A 12301-nucleotide genomic window follows, 5' to 3' on the forward strand; every position below is an offset into this window, starting at 1 on the left:
TACTCCGAGCTCCTCCCGGATGGCCGAGCTCCTCACCCTATCAAATAGAGTGTAGCCCACCACCCTGCGAAGAAAGATCATTTCCACCGCTTGTATTCGTGATCTCATTCTTTCGGTAATTACCCATAGCTCATGACCATAGGTGAGGGTCGGGATGTAGACCGACCGGTAAACAGAGAGCTTCGCCTTATGGCTCAGCTCCCTCTTCACCACTACAGTCCGGTACAGCGACCGCATTACTGCTGCCGCCTGTCCCAGCCTGCAGTCGATCTCACAATCCCTCTTCCCATCACTTGTGAACAAGACCCCGAGATACTTAAACTCCTCTACCTGGGCAAGTCCTTCCCCCTACCTTTTCCGGGCTAAGACCATGGACTCCAGACTTGGAGGTGCTGATCCGCATACCAACCGCTTCGCACTCAGCTGCAAACTGCTCCAGTGCGCGCTGGAGGCATCCATGTGATCCAGCCAAAAGAACAACATTGTCTGCAAATAGCAGAGACGCCACCCTCTGGCCTCCACACATAATGCCCTCCTGACCACGGCTACGCCTTGACACCCTGTCCATGAATATCACGAACAGGAGTGGAGACAGGGCACAACCCTGGCGGAGTCCAACGCTAACACTGAAAGAGTCCGACTTAATGCCGAGTATACGAACACAGCTCTCACTCCGGGAGTACAGAGATTGAATGGCCCGGAGTAGCAGCCCCGGCACCACATTCTCCCAGAGGACCTCCCACAAGATATCTCGGGGAACACGGTCGTAAGTCTTCTCCAAATCCACAAAACACATGTAGACTGGGTTGGCAAATTCCCATGCACCCCTCAACAATCCGTGAGAGGGTGAAAAGCTGGTCCATTGTTCCACGGCCGGGACGGAATCCACATTGTTCCTCCTCAATCCGAGGCAGAAACTGGCACATCCCCCTCATCTACCACAAATCACTTAGCATTACAACTTAAGTAAAGAGTCAGTCAGTATGTCAATGTGTGCAGGAAAATCCAGTCATTGTTGTGTATTGATTAAAGACAATAAAAAAGAGCTACCAATTAATATGTTGCTGCTGCTATAAATAACCTGAACTGCGACAAAACTTTTATACCAGCATCAAATCAAACTGGAACTCAGTATATTTGTGGTCACTCAACAGAAACAGAAGACCCGAGCTGAGGTAGGCTGTCTGTAATACAGTGACAAATCACTGCCTTAGCTTCGAGAAAGAAAAATGCTCACTTGATAATATTACAAAGTCTTTGTCACTGCTTAGTAAAGTTACCTGAAATATACTTAGGTAAATTCGTTTGCATTCATGACCTGCCTTCATAGGCTCCACTCGCCCAAAAAATAGCCATTTCCTTAAATCAGTAGGCAGAGACTTATGCCGCATGCACTCCCCATTGGCAAATAACACAATTATTTTATCAGTTTCAGGATGTAGAGCCAGAGCTTTCTGTGTTTTTACTGTTTTTTTTCCACTGTGTGAAATATGCACTAAGCTCTCTTTGTTTTTTTGTTGCATGCACTGGTATTTTTTTCCAAGCGAATGTGCAAGATCATTCAGAGCACAGTACAGTTCAGCACTTAGTATTGATCAGTTTAATCATAATAATGATAAAGCATGACTGATATATGACTTATATTCCAGTTTGGTTTTTTTTTCTTATTCAAAGTGTTTTCAGCTCTGTTAAATCACATCAAATAACACACAAGCGCACTGTGAAATCACGTTATTAACAGAAAGAGTAAATAAAATGGCCGTATTAGCCACTTTTTTGTGTTCATTTTAATGGTTTATGAAACTATGGTAGTGCATTCAGGACCATTTGGACCATATTACATTATATCTGCCAGTATTATTGATTATTGGAATGTTTCGATTTTAAAATCAGTTTTGGTATCGGTGGCACAATTTCAGTATGGGTCAGCTCCTAATTTGCATATCCTCTGGGATGGGAGAAGTTCAGACTACAAATCTGACCTTATAGACTGTACAGAAAACCATGAAGCAGAATGGTTAGAGGAAAAGGATGGAGAAGAGATAACTGCATTCTTTGTGTTGAATCCCAAAATAGAAGTGTGTAAGAGTGTGTGTTTGTGTATGTGTGTGCGTATGTACCCACATATGTGTGGTTTAATTAACATGAATGCATGCATGCATAATGTGTTTACATGTGTGTGTGTGTGTGTGTGCCCCCACACGTGGTTTAATTAACATGAAAGCATGCATATATAATGTCTGCATGTGTGTGTAATCTCTGATGCAGCTATATAGCTATTTAGGGCAGACTGAATGGAGTCTTTTGTATATACATATACACTTAAATTCACATAATTTGCCAGAAGTGGTTTCCTCCTGAGTTGAATCTTTCGCTTCAACATGAAATATGCTCAGTCGGAGAACTACACTAGTGTAATTAGAAGCTTAGTAGAACAACATGAAAATGAAAGTCTTGCTGTGAATAAAGAAGTCTGTCTTTTTTGGTGTGATTGTGAATGTGATTAAAACATCCATGATGGCTCTGTGTTCAGACCATTTAAAAAATTAGTGGTGGGCAATATAGCAACATATTGTCACTATTGTGATAAATGATGCGTATCTTGAGCATTGTGAGTATCGTCAGTGCTTCTAGAAGAATGAACACCTGCATATATTATACATTTATAATAAATCACAAAATCTTAGATTTAGACTGATCAGAGAGGCTATAAGCAAAAACAATAACCAGTGTATCATCGATGTTGGAACAAAACCTTGTATTTCCAAAATGGTAACTTTACAAGTGAAGGACAAAATGTGCTTTATTTGTAATGGAAGTTAATGTAATAAGATTTTTTCCAAGTAGTTTTAGAGCATTCCTGTTGGTCCGTTCATCATGAAATTCTAACACAATGCAGGGGGCAGTTAGAGTTTTCAAAGCATACAAAAAAGTAATTAAAAAAAGACAAGAGTGGAGATATAAGGTTTTTATGGGACAGCAATGACATATTAACACTATAAACTGCATAAAAGCTGATCGGGTGTATGTCTTTACCATATTTTGTTAGTCTATTTATGCCAATTGTTTGATTTTTTTTTCCCTCCTGTTCCTTCATAAATAATGGTATTTTGCAAAATTTGAGTAAAAAGGTCATCATACCCCCTTTTCCCCTTCTTCAAATGTCTCTTATCTGTTCCAGAGTTTTCACAGAAAGTATTGATAAGCTATGTCTTTTAGAGTCTGTGTATCTTATACAGACTCTAAAAGTACCATGACATTATAGTCTTGCCATATCACTCACACTTACAAGAAATAGTGAAATGTCTGTTATGAATTTCAAATGTATGTGTTCAAGCAAGAAAACTGGTATAAATTGTTAATATACAACATTATTAACTAGGGATGCACCAAAATTTCAGTCACCAAAAAAAGAAAAAATGCAGAAAAGTCTGGCCAAAAAAGCAAAAGCTTACACAAGACTACAATGAAGTGTCAAGGTCTACCACGTAATAATCTTTGAATGGTAATAAAAATGTAAACTAGGGTTTGTTTCTTTCGCTGTCCTGCACTGGTCATCACAGAAGTGTTCAAACAGTTTGAGCAGTAGCAGCCTTTAACTTGCATGCTTTTTATCATTAACTGATTTAATGAAAATCTTTAATGGATATCTTTAACTAAATATCTTTTCATAATAAACCTTTTGACGTCTGTTTTTGGTAGTTGTTACTGCAGATGCGTGGGTTTGTTAGATCCTGCTAAATTGACTAACTGCACGCTAACAGCACACAGGAGACAACTAAGAGGGAGTTCCAAAGCCACATCCTCGTGCTTTACATATAAATAAAATTAAGTATTTTCTGTAATTATATATATTATAACCCATTGGGTTCTCTGTTGTTTCTTGATTTTCAGTTTTGGTTTCAGTCAAGGACATTCATTTTGGTGCATCACAACATAACATTGAAAATCCTAGTGGTGGAAATAAACAAAAACTGCTCATAAAGTGAATTTCTACATTAAAAATTACTGTATAATGACATGCTTGCCGGGCACATGCTCAGTATTTAGTGATTATATTTGGCTGTCAGCGTAAACAAGCTTAAAAAGTTGATAATTTATGTCTCTCTAAACTGTGCTCCACCACATTCATTGTTGAGATCTCCACATGTCCACACCCCTACCCAGCCTTCTGCGCTGAGGCAGCAAGTGACAGCAGTGGCCATTAACTTATAAAACCAACATGTAGAAAGTGGCCTTTTCTTCACTGAGGAATAAATGACAGTGTCTTTTTTTTGTACTCTTAAAAGTTGTCTTTCAATCTGCCTCGGGAATTAAATTAAATTGGAAAAAAGGAGTGAATAATGTCTCCTTTAAGCAGCTAACAGGGTCTAGCAGTGCTATTGTAATTCAAGCCGGAATATTTCCTTAATGCCTTGGGGCTTTTTTAAGACCCCAGCGGCAGAGAGGAAATCTACACCTCAGCCTCAGAGCCACACTGTGGCACCGCAATGAAAGTGATGTGTTTGACATGTTTCATCCAGTCAAATTCCTTGTGGTTTAATTAGCACTGTGTTGATTGTGCAGAGTGAAGACGCAGCTGATGCTCTCACTCACACACACAGATAGACACACATACATAGAGATTCAGCTTAAGCTGACAGGTGTTCTTCACACAGGTGGGAAAGTAGATGAAGCTCATACTGTCAGATTTTACTCCAGAGACTGGAGCTAGTAATAATTAATGACACACATTGTATGCCTGTCTGAGCTTCTGTATGATGTTTTGCAGCGAAGGCTCTCTGGGGACTCCAGTTTTGATAGATCAGGTGATGTTCATGATCACAGCACATCAAAACTGTTGGCCAGGAAGGGTTAAAGGAATACTCTAGCAATTTTTCAGCCTATTCTCTATCGGCTGCATGTGAAGCATAAGGTCAGTTACCATGTACAAGCTTTCGCAGATGAGTTTTATGTTCTTTTTCTAAAAAGGAGGTAGTGAAATGAGAATTCTTGGCCGAACATGAAATTGAAATTCAGGACACACTGTGTTGAACATTAAACAAAAAGCTGTCTGGATGTCAAAGCAGTGAAGACAAACTTGTTAACCCCTTTTCATGATAGCCATAAAAAGAATGCTGAAAGGAGAAAGCTACAGTTGTGCTTTCTGTTTTGTCTCGGTACAGCCTTCTTTTTGGAGAGATGTGAATTGTTTCCTCAGCAGGGGGTTCTCACCCTCCCCTTTCACCCCTCATTGCTCACTAGCAGCTCAATACAGAGTCCCAACATTTCACACAGAGCCAACAGTATTCTAGTTAGTCTAATAACTGAGTTACAATGAAAAATATGTTGTCTGATTATATTCATGAAAAATATCCTAGGACCCTTTCCTTTCCACCGTTGGATGGCAAAAGTATTACAGTATGTGCTATGAATTCCAATGTCAATGGGCAAAAGATAAAGGTTTTGTCTTCTAATGAATTCTATTATTTCTTAGTTATTCTTTGCACATTGCCATTAAAGTTTGTGAAGTTTCTAGTCATGTTAAAAGTTGTGGCTACAGATGGCATTGCTGTATTAGCACACACTTTTCTGATCAGCGAAGGAACAGAAAATCGAATCACTGTTTCTAATTTTTATTAACATAGTTTTTAATTTTGACATTTTGTTGTAGAACTGTTTAATTTTTTTCAGTCAAAATTTCATCTTTTTTCTCTTGCAGTCAAAAACTTAGTGCCCTTTTTTTACCATTTTCAACTGAAGATTTTCAGTGGTCAAAATTTTGGTACATTCCTAATATGGGCGGAAAATGTCAACGTTATTGTAAATGATAATCACCCGTTTGCTGATGTGGCAGATTAGGTTGATGAATGCTCGAGTATTACTTTGACGGTAGAGTCCTCTTGATTTGCTGTTGGTTTGAAAGCACTGCACTTGGAGTCCATGTGTTAAGAGGTTAAGCCATAATCATACATAACCAGTGGCTAATTTATTAGGAGCTCCTACTGTATCTGGTAGCTCCACCTTACAATGTACAGTTAGACTCAGTCCCATCTGTTGTTGCACAATTTATGCCTGTGTTCCTCTAGCTCTTCATTAATGGTCAGTTTCTGACCACAGAATTGCCCTTGGCTAGATATTTTTGCATGATGAACCACTCTCTACATATCAGTGACACTTTTGTAAAAACCCCGGTATCATCACTGTGTCTGATACACTCATACCAGCTCCACACACACTACCATGAGCTACCATGTCAGTGTCTCTGCTGTGTTGAGTTCACCACCCAAATTACAGGGACTTTAAGCACTGAAGCATTGATGGCCATAGAGATGACTACAGCAACCGGAAATAAATCTGTGTTAATGCCGTAGCCATGGAAACCAGTGTCACTAAGCAACAACTGTAACTTCACGGCAGAGTGGAGTGTATCATTTTGCTCACCTGATGACGTTCACTCAGTGGTCACTTTATCAGGTACCTTCTATCTACATTCACTGCAACTTTTATCAGCTCCACTTACCATTGAGGTGCACTTTGTAGTTCTGCAATTACAGACTGTAGTCCATCTGTTTCTCTGCATACTTTGTTAGCCCCCTTTTACCCATTCTTCAATGGTTAGGACCCCCACAGGACCACCACAGAACAGGTATTATCTGAGTGATGGGTCATTCTCAGCACTGCAGTGACACTGACGTGGTGGTGGTGTGTTAGTGTGTGTTAGTGTGTGTTGTGCTGGTACAAGTGGATCAGACAGAGGTTTTAAACACCTCAGTGTCACTGCTGGACTGAGAATAGTCCACCAACCAAAAATATCCAGCCAACAGCATCCTGTGACCACTGATGAAGGACTAGAGGATGACCAACACAAACTGTGCAGCAGCAGATGAGCTATCGTCTCTGACTTTACATCTACAAGGTGGACCATTAATGTAGGGGTGTCTAATACAGTGAACAGTCAGTGGACACAGTGTTTAAAAACTCCAGCAGCACTGCTGTGTCTGATCCACTCGTACCAGCACAGCACACACTAACTCATCACCACCACATCAGTGTTACTGCAGTGCTGAGAATTATCCACCACCTAAATAATACCTAGTCTGTGGGGGTCCTGAACATTGAAGAACAGGGTAAAAGGGGACCAACAAAGTATACAGAGAAACAGATGGACTACAGTCTGTAATTGTAGAACTACAGAGTGCTCCTATATGGAAAGTGGAGCTGATAAAATGGACAATAAATGTAGGTACAAGGTAGGTGGACTAAATAAAGTGCCCGGTAAGTGTATGTTTAGAAAAATGGAAAAAATTGACTACTAATCAGTGTCTTACATACTGAACAATCACATTAAATTGTAAAAGTTTTCTTGATGTAAACAAATTTTAATTGAGCACACATGACAAACGTGAAATTAACTCACTTAAATCTCATATTTTATATATTATGCAAATATGGAAAAAATATTGTTTCTGCTATAGTAGGGCTGTTCGATACCAGAAATTCTACAATCAATTCAGTTTCAAATTCTAAGCGACAGGAATTGATAGATGGGTTTCCAAGGGTTGATTCCAAGAGTCAATTCCACACAACATATTTTTTTTGATTCTGAGTTCCAAAAATCAAGACATAAGCCCCTTTCACGCATGCAGTTTTATACAGAAATTTAACAGTAATTAAACAGGAAGAGGTTTGGTGTGAACGCAAGCTGGAGTTGAAATTAATGAATGCAACAGTTTACCTGCGCAAGACCGATTACAGTTCCTACAAAATTGCTGTGACTGCTCATGTGTAAACAGATGCCAGATCATTACTGGGAAAACAATGTTGTCTTGATGATTTTGGTTTAACAGTATTTAGTTTTCAGGTTTCACAAATAATTTTTTTTTTTCATTTCTGTGAGGCTTTCACTTTTAGTACCAAAAAACATCTCAATTGTTAGCCACTTTCTTGTTTTCTACCTTGCGCAAAGCACAACAAAGCCAATATATTATTGTGTGAGTTGTGGAAGGACACATTTTTCAGACAGGCTTGCTAGACCACGACTCTCACTTTGTGTGTGCAAGGGTGCAAATACAGTCTGAAGGTTTGGAGTCGACTCTCAATTCCCAAATACCTGGAATCAAAGAATGGACTCTTTTGGGGATCAACTCCCATCCCTGTGCAGTAGTAGAAGAACAGGCAGCAGCGAGCCATAGCTATTCCTGTCACTAACATTGCTTAAAGTCCCTACTATCTGGTCAGCAGCAGTCCTGTGATCAGAAACTGACTAATCATGACTGAGGCACAGGGCAGCTTACGAATGGCATTACAACAGACTGGCTACAGTCTGTAACTGTGCACTTAAAGTAGACCTATAAGGTGGTTGAACCTTATAAAGTGGGCATAAATATACTCTGAAAATGTACTTTCTTTGACTCTATTTACAACTGCAGTCAGGACTTTATCCTTTAATTTGATTTATAAATACCTCATAAGCTGACCTTCAAATGAAGTGTTACCGGAAACTTCATCAAGCAGATGGTGAAAGGTCTCACATCTGTCTGACTGTTCTATGTGCTAAAATGAGTCATTTCTCTCTCTCTCCCTCTCCCTCTGTCTGTCTCTCTCTCTCTCTCTGTAGCTGGAAGGTGAAGAGGAGCAGAAGCGGTTTGAAGAAGGAAAGGTGCGGTACCTTCAAAACAAGGCAAAGAGGCTGGCGGATAAGGAGCAGAAACAATGACACATTCCTCCAGAAAAGCAACATATGGTATTGTAGAGGAATATTCCAAAATAGTCCAATACTGTCCTACGTCGTGTTATTAAAAACGTCTCTCTTACTTGTAGCTGACTAAATGGAGGGGAAAACAAGTATTAGTATACTTGAATTGAATCGTTCTTTTGACTTCTGTTGTTTCACTGCTGCATACTAAAGCACTTTGTGTATGTGGATGTTCTCTGAAACTTGAGTATTATATAACGTGAATCCTATTTTAACTCTAAAGAGATTTATTTATGAAACGCTTCAGTCATTCTGTGCAAAAATGGAAAACAACACAATGCACTAATAAAGGCTTGCGCATGTAACCTTAACCTGTGTAGCATCATAATTCTTCATTGACCAAATGTGTTGCATTGTGGTTTATGAAAATGTCTGTTTTGGTAAAAGATTACTCATCAAACAGTTATCGACAAAGAACGCGGTCACTCTCCCCTCGGTTTTTCACATAGTTTCATAATAGTCTGTTGTTTTCATAGCAATTCACAACCATAGCATTTTCTGGAAAAGTGATAAGGGAAGGTGAGGTAGAGCTGAAGGCCTTTTCCCCTTAAAGTGCAGTTTGATGTGTTGCTATTTTATCCTTTAGCCAGATTGCTAAACCTAGATTCCCTTATACGCCTCAATCAGTCAGTCTTTACTTTGACAGATCATCACTTATATAGGACTCTCTTATATAGGACAGTACACTGCAATTCGAAGTGCCTTATAGATTGACACACAGTTAGAACAAATACTTAAAAAATGCTAAAACAAAAATGAAAATCGATATAATAATAAATAAATAAATAAAAAAACTTACATTATGTGGAGATTCCTCACATTGTTATAAAGGAGTGGACAATATGACAAAATGCATCATTATGGTGATCAATTGTCACATTACATCACAATATGCTTGTCTAAGCACTTTGTTGATGTTGTTAGCACTTAAAGAGCACTGACCAACTGCGTGTTTCGTTACAAAGAGAGCACAGTTAGTCCTTAGTTTAATTGCGTTTATTGCAGCACAGTGTGTGAAACATTGGAAAAAAATCATTCTGTTCATTGTTTTGATGGTATTTTTTAAATGTGGTACTACTGGTGCTTTTTTGTCTGTTCCAACTTATCAAACCTCAGAAAAACTCAATATCGTGATGCATATTGTGTATCCGGAATGTATTGAAGTATTGTGATATTATATTTTTGCCATATCGCTCACCTCTACTCTAAAATCTCTTTCAGAAATGAAAAAATGGCTCGTTCAGACTAGCGGTGTGCACGGGTACTCGAGCACTCAGTTAACCATTCGTGGTTTCAGTATTTATATATTGAAATCACTATTTGGGTATTTGGTACGTTTTATCAAGGGAAAACAGAAAATATACATGACAGCTTTGCTCATTTTTGCAAGTATGTCAAACTTTGCTACTCCAAAAGAATAGTACCTGAATGTGAGTGCATTATTAAGGACGTGGATAAGGCAGAGATAGCGCGGCTGTATCACTAACTAGGCTAGCTACTCTAGCTGATGTTAGCTCCAGACACATTGAAAATCTATATCTATTTGTCTGCATACTTTATTAGCCCCCATTTTACCCTGTTCTTCAATGGTCAGGACCCCCGCAGGACCACCACAGATCAGGTTTTATTTGGGTGGTGGATCTTTCACAGCATTGCGGTGACGCTGACATGGTGGTGGCGTGTTAGTGTGCGTTGCGCTGGTACAAGTATAGAAAGAAGGAGGTGGTTTTAATGTTAGGGCTGATCAGTGTACTCAGTGAACTCTTACGGATATTTAAATATCAAAGTTGGTCAGTATGCCCATCCCGACTTCAGCACTATCCACTGAAAGGTTCTTTATGCAAGTGGACTTTCTACAGCGTCAGTCCAAGAATGCTTTTAGGTGGCTTTGTTTTTCAAAAATGTTGTAAAAATAACTTGATAAAGCAAATACGTAAGAATCAAAAAGAACTGAGGAATTAAACGTTCGAAGAAAACTAAGATTTTCCTTATTCCATCTAGTTGGAACAGCACCGGTCAGCGCTTGAACCCGAGTCAGGTGAAGAGGTGTGAACAAATGTAATGATTTGTAACAGATCCCCTTGTCGGTCGCTGCCTCTGTTTCAGAGTATTATCGCAGAGGCCTGTCCGCTGGCCCATCAGCACTGCTCCCCTAGCGCTGCCATAGACAGAGAGATCATAACTTAGCATGCAGCAGCGCTGACTCATCCTTCTGCCACGGCCGATGATTGATGAAACACGGTTTTTCACCCCCCAACCTCCAATGACAGAAGTGGGAAAATTACTGAGTGCAGATCCCCAAAGGATGCTCAATGGCTCAAGCTGATGTCAGTGAGGTCGAGGAACATTTCACAGAATTATGTGGCAATGGAAGGGTGCCAAACACTGACTAAGACTTTTTTTTCTTTTTACTTTGGGTTTTTTTGAATGGTTGATCCAGTTGAGGTAGTAATAGATGACATCATTTATACCCCATGCAATCCTTAGTGCTGCATATTTTCTCACAGCAAATATTTCCCCACTTCAGTGTGTGTAATGCCTCCATGCGATAAGACGTTTCATTCATCCCAACACTGTCGGATTAGCTCGATAAACAGACTTCTCAAATACTGTGTTGATGTTCTGGTTGTTTGAAAATCGCTGACTGTACAGTCAACAGCATAATACTTGTGGTTTGTTTGCAGATCAGATACACAATACTAGCTTGGGAATATAGAAGGGATTTGTTTGTTATTTGAATGTTTATGGGCTCTTTTTGAGGACTTTTTTTTTAACACCGTCTCAAAACATACCATTCACTCACCAGTTCATATGGTCCATCTATTGAAACTAAACTGTGAAAACAGCCTGTCTTGAATTCATTATTTCTTTGATGTCATGAAAAACCAACACATTTACATATATCCACCTATTTTGGCTTTAACAGTATAGCTTCACCTATTCACGCTGAAGTTAAAAGGAGTGTTTCATCTGGGCAGCTAGTCAGAGCGGAGAACATTTGCATATATCAGTCTTAAAGGCACTGTAACAAAAATAGACTATTTAATTTTAAAGGATAAAGAGAGGCTGGAAAATAACCATGTAAAAATGCATTGTTTTTGGTGCATAAACCAACACAAACATATATAAAATACAAGAATATAAAACAACTGGATAAAACAATACAAGAGAACTGGAGGATATGAACTTTTAATGTGAGTCAATGGAGCCAGACTTTTTTCCAATTTTGGGCCATTTCTGTTGGTTTATTCTTCATGAAATTTATACAGAATGTAAAGAGCAACAGGTATTTTCAAATGATGTCAAAAAGTGAAAAACAACAAAAACAGAAATACAAGGTTTTCTTCCGACAACAGCAATATATATATATATATATATATATATATATATATATATATATATATATATATATATATATATATATATGTATATATGTATATACGCACATATATAGTAACTGCAGCAAGTGACATAACATATTTTGGCTAAGGGCAATAATAACAATGTATAATGCTGTAAAAATAGCATTTCCTGTGATGCTGAAACCCATAATCTGAACCTTTT

At 38.8% G+C, this 12301-nt stretch overlaps 1 protein-coding gene across 6 annotated transcripts in view; it reads left to right on the forward strand.

Annotated features, from left to right (window-relative positions):
- Positions 1–9048, forward strand: part of acot7 (acyl-CoA thioesterase 7) — a 116599-nt gene extending 107551 nt beyond the window's left edge. For all 6 annotated transcript variants that reach the window (XM_036579000.1, XM_036579001.1, XM_036578997.1 and 3 more), the window contains one exon: positions 8600–9048. In XM_036579000.1, coding sequence (XP_036434893.1) covers positions 8600–8698 — 99 coding nt within the window. In that variant the 3' untranslated portion in view covers positions 8699–9048. The remainder of the gene's footprint in view (positions 1–8599) is intronic.
- Positions 9049–12301: the final 3253 nt, after the last annotated feature.

This window comes from Colossoma macropomum, unplaced genomic scaffold (assembly GCF_904425465.1).
Source record: "Colossoma macropomum unplaced genomic scaffold, Colossoma_macropomum, whole genome shotgun sequence".
Classification (NCBI taxonomy): domain Eukaryota; kingdom Metazoa; phylum Chordata; class Actinopteri; order Characiformes; family Serrasalmidae; genus Colossoma; species Colossoma macropomum.